The sequence below is a fragment of the Phalacrocorax aristotelis genome, chromosome 1 (assembly GCF_949628215.1).
Source record: "Phalacrocorax aristotelis chromosome 1, bGulAri2.1, whole genome shotgun sequence".
Lineage (NCBI taxonomy): Eukaryota > Metazoa > Chordata > Aves > Suliformes > Phalacrocoracidae > Phalacrocorax > Phalacrocorax aristotelis.
In genome coordinates this window covers 124,703,770-124,722,251 of record NC_134276.1, presented here as the reverse complement: position 1 = coordinate 124,722,251, position 18,482 = coordinate 124,703,770, and the positions used below count along the sequence as shown (strand labels likewise).

Genomic DNA, 18,482 nt, shown 5'->3' with positions numbered 1-18,482 from the left:
TCTGCTGCCTAAGCGATACGCTGTAACAAACGTTTGCTATGGAAGTTAGTTACCGGGTTTAGTTCGTGGCCTTTTGGGTCTGGCAGATGGTCTAGGTTTAGGCGCAGAAGGTGTGAGTGCTGCTTCCTTAGGAGCTGAAAGAAATATACTGGATTATAAGATTGTCCTTTCCACTGTTTCACAGAAAAATCACATTCTTCAAGCCTGAAACGAAGCAGCCAACGGCTACCGGGAAGAAAAGCAAGTGGCAAAATCGGATTTGCTAAGGCGGCTTCTCAGAAATCTTCGCTACCAGAAGACTTCGCTACCCTGGCAAAATCCCTGCTTGTTCTTCGCTGTGAAAGTCCGTAGGGAACTTTACAACATGTAATTGCAGCTTACAATCACATCACAAAGCTCCTCTCGTTCAGTTAGCACGTTCATTTCTGCGAGGTACCGACGAGGTAAAACAATAATGCTGTTCGTCCTTCTGAACACCAGGGCCATTTTAAGCCATCAAAAGACATACGTGGACAAAATATGCAGAAACGTCCTCAATTTTACAACACTGTAAAGAAATTACTGGTAGGGAGCTGGAAAACCATGGAATCAGTAATGAAAAAGGGAACTGCTTTGTAACTGTAGTCACCGAATTTGGTTAATGAACCAGAAGTCGCGTCATCTAAATGGTAAAAATCAGGAGCCGCCAGGCCTAGAAACCATCTCCCCCCCCGAACGTGCAAGGCCTGAAACTCTGTTTAGCTAGATGCGACCTCAGATAAAGCTTAAAGTGAGTTTCAAGTAGTATGGCCAGTAATCTTCTGCATTTTTATAAAGCAGTGCTATGAGACTGCTTTCCCAGAAGAAGTTTCACAGCAATAGACACAGTGGAAAAGCAGATGGCATTTATAGAGAGGACAGAGGAGAACAAGACACGTGACGTGACTGAGAAGCGTTTGTCAAGCCAAAATGGCATTCAGAAGGATTCATAAAAGAACTGTAGAATTAACGTGTCCACCTAGTGCCACAGGAGTCCTTCCTTCCCTGAGGGTTCTGGGATACACGTCCACAATACTAGCCTTGCACCTGGCCTTCCAACAGGATTTCCAAAGGGTTTCTGACGATTTCCTGAGGCTAAAGTGTGTTGGTGTAGAAAAACTCCCAACAAAATGGAAGACAAATCCCAATCGCCCAAATTTTACCGTACTACAGAACTAGTAAAACCGTGAGAAACACAACCCCCACCCCCAACCCCCACCCCCGTCTTTCTTTTTCTCCCAAGCCTAGAAAAACGGGTTTCTGAATGCTTGTTTCCTAACTTTTTTCCCCTCTCAGATAAATGGATGAAATACAGTATGAGATAAAGTAACAAACTGTGGTGTGGACCGCAGAGGAGAGCGACCAGCAGCTACAGAAACACGCATTACCTAGTGTTGGCTTTGGTTGTTCAACAGTCTGAGAAGTTTTGGGCTCCAAAAGTGGTGGTTTAGGGGCTAGAAAAGAAAAATTCAGGTGTAATCAATCAGATCAGTAGATGGGTCAGCAGTAAGCCAAAAGCGTTATCGTTCCAATAGTTCAGGGGGTTGGCTGGTCTGGTTTTAAACGAGACAAGCGTACAGCTAAGGCCTACTCTTATGCATAACACCCTACACTCCTCCTAGTTTTGTCTCCTATGAATCTACACACCGCATGCTCACGGCCTTGTGCGAGAGCCACCGTCCAAGGCTCCTTCCCCGTATTTACGTTCTCATGACATTTTCAATCCGTTGTTTGATTCAATCAACAAATGCATTGCTTTTACGTCACGGGAGAAGAGCAAGAAAGGACAGGTGAGGGCTTTGACTGAAGAGAAGACTGCAGCCCATAACAAATACCAGAGAACCTATACCAAAGAGGAAACTGCTAAATGCCAAAACCTTGCGGAAAACTCTTAAATCAGAGCCTGCAGTTGACGGTAAGACACGTATAAGACATCAAAGGCAACTCCTGCTTCTTACTGACCTGTCTGTTTGTAAGGTGTGAGAACAGAAACATTTTAGGGCTCTAGTAATGTACACCATAACATTTGCTGGTCCAGTACCTGGACCCCTACAGGAGGCAAATTCATCTCCCTTAGTCCCAAATCAGACAAAAATGAGTACAGGGATCTATTTGTTTGATCAAAAAGCAAAAAAGGAAAAAGACACCTGCCTGCCCATGGGCAGGAGCGGATGAACTCCTTGGTTTGCTTTGCTTGCATGCGCGGCTTTTGCTTTACCTATTAAACTGTCTTTGTCTCAGCCCACGAGTTTCTGCGCTTTTACTCTTCCGATCATCGTCTCTCCCAGCCCACCGGGGGGGAGCAAGCGAGCGGCTGTGTGGTGCTGACTTGCCGGCTGGGCTTAAACCACAACGCCCATGTAGCACTAGTAATATTTCTGGAACTGTAGTCACTTATTCTTCAGAAAATGCCAGGTGCCTTTCATCCTCTGACTTATGTCACAGACCAAATTCAACCCCGGTGTGGAGGTGCAATTTCATTTGCCACCATAAAATACGCCTTCACTAAATTCCAGAGCAGAATTTTGCTCTGACTTCCACAGTTTCAGTTAAGTCTGCGCATGCATTAACAATCACTGAATCAACACAAACCCTATGGTTCTATTTAAGGTGCTATGACCATCAGCAAAGCAGGGGAATTTGCATTTTCCCGACCCTGTGCTGAACTGAGTGGGGAAACTTGTTATTTTGAAATGAAAAAGCAGGAAAACAATTTCTTTCAACGACAGGCCATGCGACTTGGTGATTTGGGATATAAAAGTTAAAAGTGCTCTCGCTTTGCTTCAAATTTTTTTTGGTCCGGTACAAAAACTGTATTCCTCAAAGAGCACGGCTCCCCTCAGCGCCCATCTTTCGGACTGTTAGGTGCTGAACTTCACACAGAATAAATCTGAACTCAAGTCTGCTGCCTAAGCGATACGCTGTAACAAACGTTTGCTATGGAAGTTAGTTACCGGGTTTAGTTCGTGGCCTTTTGGGTCTGGCAGATGGTCTAGGTTTAGGCGCAGAAGGTGTGAGTGCTGCTTCCTTAGGAGCTGAAAGAAATATACTGGATTATAAGATTGTCCTTTCCACTGTTTCACAGAAAAATCACATTCTTCAAGCCTGAAACGAAGCAGCCAACGGCTACCGGGAAGAAAAGCAAGTGGCAAAATCGGATTTGCTAAGGCGGCTTCTCAGAAATCTTCGCTACCAGAAGACTTCGCTACCCTGGCAAAATCCCTGCTTGTTCTTCGCTGTGAAAGTCTGTAGGGAACTTTACAACATGTAATTGCAGCTTACAATCACATCACAAAGCTCCTCTCGTTCAGTTAGCACGTTCATTTCTGCGAGGTACCGACGAGGTAAAACAATAATGCTGTTCGTCCTTCTGAACACCAGGGCCATTTTAAGCCATCAAAAGACATACGTGGACAAAATATGCAGAAACGTCCTCAATTTTACAACACTGTAAAGAAATTACTGGTAGGGAGCTGGAAAACCATGGAATCAGTAATGAAAAAGGGAACTGCTTTGTAACTGTAGTCACCGAATTTGGTTAATGAACCAGAAGTCGCGTCATCTAAATGGTAAAAATCAGGAGCCGCCAGGCCTAGAAACCATCTCCCCCCCCGAACGTGCAAGGCCTGAAACTCTGTTTAGCTAGATGCGACCTCAGATAAAGCTTAAAGTGAGTTTCAAGTAGTATGGCCAGTAATCTTCTGCATTTTTATAAAGCAGTGCTATGAGACTGCTTTCCCAGAAGAAGTTTCACAGCAATAGACACAGTGGAAAAGCAGATGGCATTTATAGAGAGGACAGAGGAGAACAAGACACGTGACGTGACTGAGAAGCGTTTGTCAAGCCAAAATGGCATTCAGAAGGATTCATAAAAGAACTGTAGAATTAACGTGTCCACCTAGTGCCACAGGAGTCCTTCCTTCCCTGAGGGTTCTGGGATACACGTCCACAATACTAGCCTTGCACCTGGCCTTCCAACAGGATTTCCAAAGGGTTTCTGACGATTTCCTGAGGCTAAAGTGTGTTGGTGTAGAAAAACTCCCAACAAAATGGAAGACAAATCCCAATCGCCCAAATTTTACCGTACTACAGAACTAGTAAAACCGTGAGAAACACAACCCCCACCCCCAACCCCCACCCCCGTCTTTCTTTTTCTCCCAAGCCTAGAAAAACGGGTTTCTGAATGCTTGTTTCCTAACTTTTTTCCCCTCTCAGATAAATGGATGAAATACAGTATGAGATAAAGTAACAAACTGTGGTGTGGACCGCAGAGGAGAGCGACCAGCAGCTACAGAAACACGCATTACCTAGTGTTGGCTTTGGTTGTTCAACAGTCTGAGAAGTTTTGGGCTCCAAAAGTGGTGGTTTAGGGTCTAGAAAAGAAAAATTCAGGTGTAATCAATCAGATCAGTAGATGGGTCAGCAGTAAGCCAAAAGCGTTATCGTTCCAATAGTTCAGGGGGTTGGCTGGTCTGGTTTTAAACGAGACAAGCGTACAGCTAAGGCCTACTCTTATGCATAACACCCTACACTCCTCCTAGTTTTGTCTCCTATGAATCTACACACCGCATGCTCACGGCCTTGTGCGAGAGCCACCGTCCAAGGCTCCTTCCCCGTATTTACGTTCTCATGACATTTTCAATCCGTTGTTTGATTCAATCAACAAATGCATTGCTTTTACGTCACGGGAGAAGAGCAAGAAAGGACAGGTGAGGGCTTTGACTGAAGAGAAGACTGCAGCCCATAACAAATACCAGAGAACCTATACCAAAGAGGAAACTGCTAAATGCCAAAACCTTGCGGAAAACTCTTAAATCAGAGCCTGCAGTTGACGGTAAGACACGTATAAGACATCAAAGGCAACTCCTGCTTCTTACTGACCTGTCTGTTTGTAAGGTGTGAGAACAGAAACATTTTAGGGCTCTAGTAATGTACACCATAACATTTGCTGGTCCAGTACCTGGACCCCTACAGGAGGCAAATTCATCTCCCTTAGTCCCAAATCAGACAAAAATGAGTACAGGGATCTATTTGTTTGATCAAAAAGCAAAAAAGGAAAAAGACACCTGCCTGCCCATGGGCAGGAGCGGATGAACTCCTTGGTTTGCTTTGCTTGCATGCACGGCTTTTGCTTTACCTATTAAACTGTCTTTGTCTCAGCCCACGAGTTTCTGCGCTTTTACTCTTCCGATCATCGTCTCTCCCAGCCCACCGGGGGGGAGCAAGCGAGCGGCTGTGTGGTGCTGACTTGCCGGCTGGGCTTAAACCACAACGCCCATGTAGCACTAGTAATATTTCTGGAACTGTAGTCACTTATTCTTCAGAAAATGCCAGGTGCCTTTCATCCTCTGACTTATGTCACAGACCAAATTCAACCCCGGTGTGGAGGTGCAATTTCATTTGCCACCATAAAATACGCCTTCACTAAATTCCAGAGCAGAATTTTGCTCTGACTTCCACAGTTTCAGTTAAGTCTGCGCATGCATTAACAATCACTGAATCAACACAAACCCTATGGTTCTATTTAAGGTGCTATGACCATCAGCAAAGCAGGGGAATTTGCATTTTCCCGACCCTGTGCTGAACTGAGTGGGGAAACTTGTTATTTTGAAATGAAAAAGCAGGAAAACAATTTCTTTCAACGACAGGCCATGCGACTTGGTGATTTGGGATATAAAAGTTAAAAGTGCTCTCGCTTTGCTTCAAATTTTTTTTGGTCCGGTACAAAAACTGTATTCCTCAAAGAGCACGGCTCCCCTCAGCGCCCATCTTTCGGACTGTTAGGTGCTGAACTTCACACAGAATAAATCTGAACTCAAGTCTGCTGCCTAAGCGATACGCTGTAACAAACGTTTGCTATGGAAGTTAGTTACCGGGTTTAGTTCGTGGCCTTTTGGGTCTGGCAGATGGTCTAGGTTTAGGCGCAGAAGGTGTGAGTGCTGCTTCCTTAGGAGCTGAAAGAAATATACTGGATTATAAGATTATCCTTTCCACTGTTTCACAGAAAAATCACATTCTTCAAGCCTGAAACGAAGCAGCCAACGGCTACCGGGAAGAAAAGCAAGTGGCAAAATCGGATTTGCTAAGGCGGCTTCTCAGAAATCTTCGCTACCAGAAGACTTCGCTACCCTGGCAAAATCCCTGCTTGTTCTTCGCTGTGAAAGTCCGTAGGGAACTTTACAACATGTAATTGCAGCTTACAATCACATCACAAAGCTCCTCTCGTTCAGTTAGCACGTTCATTTCTGCGAGGTACCGACGAGGTAAAACAATAATGCTGTTCGTCCTTCTGAACACCAGGGCCATTTTAAGCCATCAAAAGACATACGTGGACAAAATATGCAGAAACGTCCTCAATTTTACAACACTGTAAAGAAATTACTGGTAGGGAGCTGGAAAACCATGGAATCAGTAATGAAAAAGGGAACTGCTTTGTAACTGTAGTCACCGAATTTGGTTAATGAACCAGAAGTCGCGTCATCTAAATGGTAAAAATCAGGAGCCGCCAGGCCTAGAAACCATCTCCCCCCCCGAACGTGCAAGGCCTGAAACTCTGTTTAGCTAGATGCGACCTCAGATAAAGCTTAAAGTGAGTTTCAAGTAGTAAGGCCAGTAATCTTCTGCATTTTTATAAAGCAGTGCTATGAGACTGCTTTCCCAGAAAAAGTTTCACAGCAATAGACACAGTGGAAAAGCAGATGGCATTTTTTTGATCGCAAAAGGAAGAATATATGTCAATATGATAGTTTTCTCCTTCTCAATGTATGTTGAGACGTTATTGGTCACGTAAGTATTACTTTACTTTCAATCTACAATATATCAGTAGCAGCAATGGCATCTTTTGCATACTATGTGTCTCTGAATGTGGAGATCGGAAGTGGTAAAAGAGATTATAGAAATAATAATCATATATAGTTTGTTTACCCATGTTATATAAGAAACCACCTGCACCACCCTGAGAAGTTTTTTCCTTTCTAGTCCTTTAAAAAAGTTACAAGACCAGAGCATTTTTTAACCTTTATCAGTGTATATTATGTGTAAAATTGATGGGCTTATCTCTCATTCATTTGATTAGGCAATTTCAAATGACCGATTTTAGAATGATGAGTTTGTCGAGATGTTCATGTATTGCATATCTCTTGTCCTTTTTAGGAATTTTTATTTAGATATTTTTAGTGAACATATGTCTCTTCATACTGACTTATAAAAACAGTGTGCACAATTACCAGGTTTCACATGCTGTACTTCTGGGGTAGCAGATGGTTTCAGTTTAGAAGGAATAAGTGGTATTTCTTTTGGAGCTGAAAGAAAGAGCTCAGTTTGCAATCAAAAATTGTTTAACAAGGGTTTCCTGCAACAAACATCACATGCCACAGGGTTATACTGAAGGCAACTTAGTATGGAATGTCAAAGCCATCTGATGAAATCGGAGTTTAAGGTGTGGAATGGAGATGATATTGGAATTCTATGCCTTGATCAGAAATAGATTCCATGCCTCTGAAACAATTAAAATTTTCACTATCAAAGCTCTACACATTAGAGACAAAGACAACACATGCGTGTGCATGAGAATGAAAGAGACAGTCGTAACTAATAAAAGGATGGTGGAGTTTTTCCATGCAGGAGGCAACCTTTACTTCTCTGAGGATAGTAAAACCATCCTGAGCTATGTTCTCATATAGACATATATCAAGAACCATCAGTCTAATGACAGTGGAAGAACAAGACTCTATAACCAGTAAAAAGAATAATGATTATGCATGTGAAATGATATGCTGGAAGAAATGCATTCATATGGGATGAAGTACTCAAAACAAACACAGAGTTTTTCACTGGGTGAAAACAACATTACCTAATGTTACCCTTGGCCATTGAAAAGGACGAGAAGTTTTAGGTGTGAAAGATTCCAGAACGGAGTCACTTGTTGCTGTTGGAAGAAACGGTGATAGTCATAAGAGAGCAAAGAGCTAATGGAAGAAACTCTACCTTCCTAAGCAAACACAAATTTATTTTTACAAGAACAACTAATATTTCACTAATGCTTGGACACTTATCAGGTTAGTACACATTAGAGAGAAATTCAATCTTTTGAAATGCACAGAGCTTCAGTGACTATAAATCATCGCATCTGCAATGTGTGGAGATTCTGGATGTTCATTTCCTCCTGCCTTCATTGCAACTGGTCTGGATCTCAACCACTGCCAAGTAAGATTTTAAGGTGAGCATTTGAACAATTTGACTTTTGGTCCATTACTTAAGGAAGATGGTAGGGTGTAAAATGTAGGAATTTAATGAAGACACCATGTTGAACAATCAGTTAGTCAGACATTAAAACCATATAAAATTTGGAGTAGAAAGCTGACAACTAATCTAACCATCGTTTCAGTCCAAAAGCATAGAGTGGCTGTGACAGCTAACCAATTTCATGCCACTAAGGATACACTCTCCTTAGTATTTTTAACAAGGCTACAGCAGTAGAATGCCTTCTAGACCATACATCACAATATTTCCATCAGTACTACTGGACAATCAGTACTGTTTTCTCAAATACTTATGTGGCATATTTTTCAAAATACTGAAGGGGAATCACACGACTACGAGTTGCCGTATGCATTTTAAGTGTGAGAAAGCACCAATTTCAACCATTAACAGCAATCTAAATTAAAAATTCAGGTGTTAGGGTCTAATTCAAATGAGCACTGAAAGTGAAGATTACTAGTGTATTCACTTCAGTGAGTTTTAGAGCATGGTTTGAGCTATTGAATTAAGAACTAGGTAGAGATTATTGTACCTGGTCCAGCATCTGCTATTTCAGGCTTACTAGGTGTCACAGTGCTTGAAAGAACGGGCTGAATACCACTGAAAGCTATAAAAAAGAAAACATGCCATAGTATCTATGATTATTAATTCTACACGTAGCTTTTTTTTTTTTATAAGAACAAACAAAAAATGTTATTAAAACAGAAGGTTATAACACGCCTAATTTCTAATGCAGAGGTCCACCCACAATAAGCATGCCTTACCTTGCCAATGGAGCAGTGCTGCTTTAGAGTGGGAGCTGAAACTAGTGGTTATAATGGCAACTGAAACTAAAGCGTCAGCCAACCAAAGCTAATGTTATCTTAGTGTGGTCCATGCAGTTTAAAGCAACCCAGAAAATTTAAAGATAAAACGAATTCTAACACCATGGTTAAAAGCATAAAGCACTCCAAAAAAGGCAGAAAAAATATAATTGGTAAAACTAAAACACTGCAAATATATTTCTGTAAAAAAGACTGTCTTAATTCTCTTCAGTGCTTGGTTTTCTGTCAAGATTTTGTTAGTGAATTTTAATGGTGTATAATCTGTGTACAATATACACATATAAACCAAGGGTAAAATAAAGTAAAAAAAAAAAATCACTGAACAGTAGGAAATAGTAAGAAAGAAGCTTACTATGCTGGCATAAACAATATAAAGTATATAGATGTGTGTATCCATCCCTCTGAGAGTATAACAATTAAGCTTGAAAGAAAAAACCAAGTGATTTTAAGATTCTTATTAAGCTTTAGGTGCTGTTACAATTATCATTATTATTATGAAGCTTACTTCATTTAAGTATATCTCAAAAGAGCCCTAGTAGCTTTCTGAGAGACAAATGTAAGATCAGAAAGACTATCAGGTGAGTTTCTCAGCAGCAAGCACAACTTGTCTTGGCTTGTGTAAAAAAGGGGCACTTTGTCTACACTGATGATCATGGCTCAAGCAGAAGACAAGTACAGCAGATGACCAAAATATCTGGGATTAATAGGATTTCCAGAATTGCTATCAAAACACCAAAAGTAGTTTAACTGAAAAGCTAATGCACTACTATTACCTATAGTTGTTGTTAGCACATGAGGTGTTCTGGAAAGTGGAGGCATAGACTTTTCCAGGTCAGCTGAACTTGTAACTGCAGAATAACGTAAATAACCCCGAGAGAGATTCATATTGGTGCAGAATGGGTGGGGGAGTGAGGGAGGAGAATCAGAAAAATAAGATCGCTTTACATTCCTTTGCAAGATGCCAACACCTTTATACAGTTACACAAGATTTCCAGCTTGAAAAGAAACTGACAAACCTCAAAGTTCTGCAAAAGTCACGTGCACCTAACAGACAAACCCTGCCATAAACTGTAGTGCCCCTAAAAGCAGACTTACCAAGAGGAGTCAACTGATCTGTGCACATGTAACATCAAAAACCCTGGGCTTGACTTCACTTGCATCTGTAGAAAAGGACTTACCTACTTAGAATATATGCTAGTATGAATTCCTACAATCAAGGATTTCTATTGCCAACGCTTTGCTTGTTTCAGTTTAAGAGTGGCCAGTATTTTGACTTACAGTTTTCAATATAGTACACGTAATGTAATTTGTAATTTCAATTAACTTGTGGTATTCTATGTAATTCACATAACATAAATTAACACTTCTGTAACATACTGAGGAGCCAGAGGGTGAGGCAGAAAAATCAAAATAATACTGCTGGAGTACCATAAGGTTTAGGATAATTTTCCTTCTCATCTCTCGCACATTCATAACTTTGTTGTGAATACAAATTTAATCTTGGACAGCTATGACCCCCCAGTAAGAAAAGTTCCAACATAATATAACATAATTTGAAAAAGATGCTTAGTAATGGAGAAAACTGCAAAAATAAACAATTGGCCAGGGTAAAATATCCCAGTCAAGAATATAACTTCATAACTGATAATGGCAATGCCTAGCTAGTGGTCTTTATATGCGACAGATTAAAATCACCCAAACCAAAATTGATTCCTGTCATTTTTTATTGATCCTATGCCACAGAAAATCATCATTTATAGAGACTAACTACCAAACACTGCAGACAAAATTCCATTTCAGACAACATCAAGCAATCAGAGCAAACAACCTGTAACTGTAACATCCTTGACCCAAAAACCAGATCCCAAGCTACAGAATTCTCATAAACACAATTTACATATCTCTATTTTTGATATTTTTGCAGATGCAGATGTTTGTGATGGGAAAGTAAAAAGGTGAGAGTCCAGTGAAGCCGGAAAAAAAAAACAAAACAAAAAATTCTTTTTGGTGTCATCTGAACCTATGGACTGAACGGGTTTCAACCCATCACTAAAGAACTAGGGACTTCAGACAGGAAAAAACATCACATGCACATGGAATGGATTTTCTAATGTGAATGTATGAAACTGCACTGGTGATGCAACTGACAAAGAAGCTGTTGAAGAAGCTTCTTCAATGGAAGACAAAGAAATGTTCAAAGACATCAGAAAATATGATGGAAAAATAAGACAAAAGAATATAAAAATTAACTAAAAAGAGGTGAAAGGCAATGAAAGACTTGCTTATGCCTTGCAGGACAAGATGTGACATACAAAAACTCAGTTTGAAACACTGTTTAAAAATAGAGGTAACGGGAGAGATGTACAATTTCTGATACACGGAAAGCATTTTCTTGCAAAAGAGAAGGTAGAAGGATCCTAAAAGGATTAATATAGGCAAGATTTGAAGCATCATTGGAAAAGACTCTCCAAGTACATGATATTCAGCTGACAAAAATACAAGATTTCAGCTGACAAAAATACAAGATTTCTCCAGTGCCAAAAAATTACACTTCAGAATCAGTTTCCACCACTTAGACTGAGACACCAAGAAACATGGCCAGCACATCTGGAAACCTATGATTCAACTGCATCTCAATGGGAAGGATACGTTAATATGGTTCATTATACATTTCACTTGCACTCGACTTCACGTCTGCAGGCTTACCAGCCTGCTCATCTGTTGCTTTGTTACCTTATGGGCTAAAAACTACTGCCAGGCCACAGGATGGGTCTTGTACACCTGCCAATGTGAAAAAAGCTACCTCTAAGAGCATCGCCACCTCTGTTGCCAATTGCCACTTCCAATGCCATAAGTAAATACGGCTTTTCGTGTACGGCTGTTTCATCTCCACACTTATGTTTCACCCCAACATAGACCCAAGACGAATGACAATTTGGCTAAAAGTACAACACTATCTCTTGGGACAATGCCCGTCTTGCATTGATACCAGGATCTGCAAGAAATATCACTACGAAATTAGATCGGCAGCACGGCCGGGTGCCAAGGGGTGCCGTGTTCTGCAGAAACATGCCGTGATTCACCAAAAAAAGCTGAAAAGAGGCATCGTTCTTAAAAGCCCAACGTGACCTCAAAAGCAGCACTAGAGCAAAGCACTCCCACTTCCAGGTGATGACAATGTAAACGGGTGGGTGGATGACAACTGGCAGCCTTGACCATCAATGTTGGAGCAACCAATAGCTGCACTCTTGGACCAGGAAAACTCGGTGGCAGCTGAACTGCAGTGCTGTCCTCTTGTGCCAGCCCAGCTCATCCCTTAAGAGGGATTAGCCTCTTAAGAACGCTGTCGTATTTGAACGTGTCAGAGAAGGGAAGACCCGCTACCAAAACACAGAGAAGCAGGGGAATGGCAGATGAAGGCAAGGTGCAATAATACATTCCCTCTGCAAGCTGTCACTCAGTCCCCACAGAAAACGCTCGTCAGCAATGGAAAAAGCATGGGATCAAACAACAGGTTTGCAGAACAAGTGCGGCGAGTGCTTCAGCCAGCCAAGCTGCACCAACAAGTCCTCGTACGCTCCATGGAAGATGACAAGGGTGCCAGGTGGTTTGGCGTGGGAGGCGTGACGGGGAGCGAGAGAGAAATGAGCAAATGGGAAAAGAAGGGTTTTTGCTAGTTACCCATCACGGTTTGCTGGGTTGCCAGGGAGGAAGGAGTGGTGGGCTTCAGCCTTGGTCTTCGAGTAGCTAAGATCAAACACAAAAACCACCTTCAGGTCCTCGGACAGGCTGTTGTCGCATGGCTGGTATCAAGACAGAGCTATAAACAAGGAGACGTGGCCCTGCTTGGGGCAGGCTTCCATGTCACAGAGTCACTCCCCATGGTGGCGTGATACTACCTTTCAATTGGCGTAGGTAGCCCACAGGAACAGAGTAAACCTAGCAGCGGAACCCCAAAAAAGGCAGCAGAAAGCTTACAAATGGAGCAATTTCTAATAAGGAGCCAGAAGGGACCAACCGCATCGACACATCTGGACAGGCTCATCGCTGCAGAGAAAAGCATTGCCAAAGCCATCGACAGAGGAAGGGAATCACTGGCTATTTACCCATCGCGGTCCTTGTGGTTTCCAGTGAAGCAGATGAGGTGGATTCCAAGTCCGGTCTCTGGCTTGCTGCGGTCAGACATGGAAATGATGTTGAGATAGCCACGTAGTCTTGCCACAGCAGTACAAGCAGCACCAGTTTGCAACTCCCCAAAGCTCTGTATTTAGGGCCATACACCTCTTCTCCTGGCAATATCTTGTGACTCAGTGACCAAATCAGCAGGCAACAATCTTGCCGTGGTTGCATCTAACACAATACTCGTTGAAACTCAGTAGCTAAATGGCTCTCCTTCACCAGAAAAATGGCTAAATGACTACTTCATCAAAGCACTCCTTACGTTTCCTTGAAAGATGCCAGCAATCATTGCAGGGGGAACATGGGAGCCAAGAGATTAATCTTTATGTTGAGAATTCAAAATGACAGGTGCTTGGTACCTCTAAAAAGCAAGCAACTACAAATACTAAATACTTCCTTATTCCTGCATGAAGGAATAAACTTCACATTATCCTATAAATATTCATCATAACTCCAATTCTTAGAAGTTTAATAATTCTTGTAAAAAGATGTTTTCTTACTGTTGTTAGTAGTATTATTATTATTTTTACAAAGTATAGACTATATAAGGCTTCACCGTTCCCTGTGACACCTGAAAATTCCCATTTTTCCTTTTGGTTAGCCTATAAGCCAACGAGTAACATGCCTATCCATTCAGGTTTGAACTTCAGTGCTCAAGTTAGTGAAATGAAAGAGGTAAAAATAATCAATGTCCTGTAAGGAATCTATGAGACTGCTGTACCACATTAATTGCAAGACAAAGAGGAAGTAAAATTATGTTTCTGCCATATTGGAATATTTCATTCTAAAAGAATTTTCAAAATAGAAACTGCATCCAGAGACACACGCCCATTGCATGCAAATTCTTTTTGCCAGCTATCCCTGCAAAAAGTGATTTTTCAAGTGGTGGAAAAAGACAGAGGTTAAACCATCAGAATCTTGTCATTAGCATGGCAACAATTTTCACAAGGCAAAGTGCAGTAACAAACCTAGATATTGTTCAAAGCAGATGCAAATTATGTCAAGTGATGGCAGGGGAAAAGAAAAACTGAAAATATTGTATTTACCCTCCACTGTTCCCCGGCTTGCAAGGTAAGGAGAAGTAGATTTCAGCTTTGGTCTCTGAGTAACTAAGATTTAACCAGAAAACTCCCTTCAGATATTATGGACGAACTTTTTTTTTTAAAGCAGTGTCAGTAGAGTTTTAAATGAATGAAGTCCATATTACGTTCAGCTTTTTTACATAAATATTACAGTATTCATTACAGCATTATGCTATTTTTAAATCAGGGTGGCCTAGCTGAGTTAATGTAGAATACTAACAGTTAATCTTTTAGTGAACTAGACCTAAAGAGCAAAAAATTATGATGATGAATTGAGAAGCTTAACACTTAAGCGTCTCCTTGTTATCTTTTATATAAATGACTGACCACCTCACTGACATGTTTGGCATTGCCACTAACAGGAAAAAAGAATCAAATGTTTTGACTAAACTTTAAAATAATGCTTTTCATATTTAAGTATTGCCAAAATGATAGAAATTATGATGGAATCACAGTTTACCCATCACTGTCCTTGTGGTTTCCAGTGAAGGAAAAGATGTGGGCTCCAGGAGTGGTCTTGGGAGAACTAAGATTAGAGAGGGAAACTATCTTAGGATGTTATGGCAGTATCTCTATGTGTATGATGGCATCACATCCAAATATATCATACATCAATTTTCTGTCACTATTACCAAAAAAACCCAACGACTTGCTAAAAACTGCTCCTGGTAGATAATAACGGCAGTCATGATATCCCAGAGCTGTCTTTTAACTGCAGTAAATATCAGATCCCAAAATCCATTTTCTAGCATCAAACAAATATTTTCAAACTATAAATTGAGAACTAGTCAACAAATATGTAGCCAGAAGTTCAGCCCACATCAAAGATACTTTGAGTTCTGGCAATGACCACATTACGTTTAGTCTGACAAAAAATTAACTAGCTTTCATTACTATATTCTTCACCACCCTTAAAAATCTGAGCTTTGGGGCTAAAAAATATATATGCCTGGAAAAAAGAGAAACAGTAGCTTCTGTGCAGAAAAACGCGTACAGGTGAACTTAATAAGTATTTCCATTGAGAGTTGAGTCAACTACTAGAATAAAAACAACTTGTACTTTCTTAACTAGAATCTGTAAGAATCTGTAATGGCACAGCATCTCCTTAATTTACAGGAGCAGGTTTTAATACTGAAGAGGAATAAAGTACTTCAAACAGACAGACTCTCATAAGCACACTGTTAGGCAAGCATGAGCTAAGACAGTCACATTTATTTTCCAGAAATTAGGGAACAGATATGCAAATGACAACAGTGAAAGGCAAAGATTATGATAAAAATGCCTTTACTCATATAAAAATACATTATTGAAAAAAAGAGAGAGTTTCTAATATAAGCATAGAGCAAATTCTCAACACAAGTGGAAGATAGGTCAAACAGTAGATATCTCAGAAAACAGAATCAAAATTTTGAAATTGCCATCACTCTTGCAAGAACACATTGTAGGAAAAGTAGAAGAACTCAAATTTGATGGACCAATAAAGAGAAAATTTCAAACATGGAATTCTTGTTCTGAAAGAACTCTGTCAGACTCCTCCAGTCTAAGTAAACAAAATCCTTTGAAAAGGCAATAAAAGTTTGTAGACTCGATTGACGGGGGAATGGACTGAAAGAGCTTCAGAAATTTCTCCTTTTCAATGATCTGACTACACGCTTCTCTGAGTCTCTGGACTATTTACTGTCAACTCTGTCTTCACTTTGTTTGCTGAAAAACGGAATAACAAGAAGTCCACAAATATGTTTTCTGAATTACGTAGCCAATGTTTGCATCTTTACTAGCACTGAGTTGAAGAACTGTTAAACACAGCAGTTAAGATGGCAAATATAAAGCAGAGTGCCTACTTGTTAGTATACAGGGGAACACTATAGAACATTTGCAAATATCTACAGGGGTCTGCAGTAGAAGACAAAGTTCAGAGTATGCCAAAAGAAGACAAGGAGAGTTCCTGTGTTGAGCAGTAAATTCATCCTATAGAGGAAGAAAAACATTTAAAAAATTGGTTTGATTCTTAAGGATATATGCAGAAGGCCGACAAACCTTTCATCTCACCAAATAAACACATATTTCTTTTTTCTCCTAGACATATCTGGACTACCAAGTCTTGAGCTATTTGAAATCCCTGAACTTGGGTTTGCAATGCCCACTGTGCTATCTTTCATCTCCCTAATAAGAATTTTGTCACTACAGATTAGTCTGAGTCCTCCTTCATGAGAAATACACTTTAATATTCTACACAACTGCAGTATTTACAACTTGAACAACTTTTAAACTGTTTTAAAACTACAAGTGAACATGAACAGTCAACAGAAAATAAATCTACAGAGAGAATTTCCTACACACACCCCAACACTGAAACTGACCAGGAAGATGTCTTAAATACCAATAACCATAAAACTTCACCATAGTAGTAGCAAAGTAAATATAAAATAAAAAGCAGTATAACTTCAAGCAATAAAGTAGTTATCTGCATCATGATACTCTGCATATAACGGAGAAGTTAAATTACCAGCCTCACAGTATTTCACAGGCACAGAAGTGCCAAGGACATTATACTGTAAAATTCTGTTACATTAAGTAATACATAATTGGTCAATGGCAATTATGGGTAATAGTACCCATTAGTATTGCAAAAGTGAACTAAGAATTTAAAAAAACCCTCATAATCCAGCAACATCATGAACATTGCCTTAAACTGAAGTAGTGCCCGCTGCAGAATTTTTATCTTGCTGTTGTTCTTATCCCCAAAGTAAGGAAAATGAAACCGGTGTTTCACCAAAAGCACACTGGGAACTCTTCTGATAGTTCCTCACTGTCAAGAATGCTCAGTTTGCAAGAAATGTCATTACCAGATTGGATTAATGGTATTTCTGGGACTCCAGATGCTTTAGACATTAATTGTAAAACTATCTGTGTTTCATTAGGAGCTGAAAAGAAAATCTGCATTTAATGTACTGAGGAATTTCACTGTTGCTGGGATAGAAAAACAAACTACCCAGCACAAGTTGTGCTCTTCAAGATGATGTAATTGCAAATACAAGCAAAATGCTAACTGTTTAGCTGTCCTCTCTGTATTATGTGAATAAAGATATGCTGCCCAACGGGATGGCAACGGGATCCCATATCTAATGGTAGACAGAACTCCTAAGAAACTCCTTCTTTTACACTTTCTGGAGTCCGTATTACACCAACAGAAAAATGAAATTGTTACAAGTTGGTATGAAAGACTGGTCCTTTAGCACTTTGTACCAAAAATGCTAGAAAGCAAGAAGTGACTGACAAAAAACAGTTCTTTACCAGGCTTGCCATTTAGACTTAAAAGCAAACATGTCTGAAGGTGTTCACAGCAGCAAAAAAGGAAGCAAGTGGCAATGTGATGAAAACTAAAATGGAATCCCACATTGCTCACCCATCAGTTTGGTTTCCAAAAAGGATGAGACATAGACTTGAGGACTCGTCCCTGTGTAGCTAAATCAATTATGAAAGTCATCTTGAAATAGGAAGTCTCTGCACAAGTGATAACACTGTGGTTATAAAGAAAAAAATGTCTAGATTGAAAGTGTTGTTCATGACCTGAATAACCACATTAGTTTTTTGGGTTGTGTAGCTCCATAGAGCACAATAAATGTGAAGTCATTAATCAGTACTCGAGAAATGAAGAAGAGTTCAAACAGGCTTGAAGAACTTTGGCAAGTAAACATTAGCTAAAAATAACTAACAAACAAGTGACCAACTAAGCAATAGGTTTTTAAAAGAGATTATTAAGATCACTAAGACACCCACTCCTGGGGAAATAACATACAAGCAAGTATTTCACTGCAGTCCTCACTGTGTGGCTGGACTTCCTCACCTTCCTTTAGTTGAAAAGATCCTTCTATTCACTCTCTTCTCTTTCCCTTCCTCCCCTCCCCAACACACATGCAAAACTAAAAATCAGAATTCCTTAAGTTATTCCAAGGAAGTCCTTTAAATACAAACAACCGTACATGCTAATGATTATCTTCTCACACCAAGGCTATGCCTAGAGTATGTTAATAAAACATAATTATCATATTTAATCATATTTTTACCTCTCTTTCAAACCTGGGACTTATCTTTGCATGGAAATGTTTATGCTGAACTC

The 18,482-nt window shown here is 40.2% G+C and overlaps 1 protein-coding gene across 1 annotated transcript in view; it reads right to left on the bottom strand.

The window, feature by feature from the left end:
- ABI3BP (ABI family member 3 binding protein) overlaps positions 1–18,482 on the bottom strand; it is a 183,622-nt gene that overhangs the window by 81,759 nt on the left and 83,381 nt on the right. The window contains exons 25-36 of the mRNA XM_075105227.1: positions 13,208–13,273; positions 12,785–12,848; positions 10,999–11,075; positions 9,875–9,949; positions 8,810–8,884; positions 7,871–7,945; positions 7,245–7,319; positions 5,892–5,972; positions 4,326–4,391; positions 2,973–3,053; positions 1,407–1,472; positions 54–134 (exon numbers count right to left, since the gene is read on the bottom strand). Of these exons, the coding sequence (XP_074961328.1) occupies positions 54–134; positions 1,407–1,472; positions 2,973–3,053; positions 4,326–4,391; positions 5,892–5,972; positions 7,245–7,319; positions 7,871–7,945; positions 8,810–8,884; positions 9,875–9,949; positions 10,999–11,075; positions 12,785–12,848; positions 13,208–13,273 (882 nt within the window). The remainder of the gene's footprint in view (positions 1–53; positions 135–1,406; positions 1,473–2,972; positions 3,054–4,325; positions 4,392–5,891; positions 5,973–7,244; positions 7,320–7,870; positions 7,946–8,809; positions 8,885–9,874; positions 9,950–10,998; positions 11,076–12,784; positions 12,849–13,207; positions 13,274–18,482) is intronic.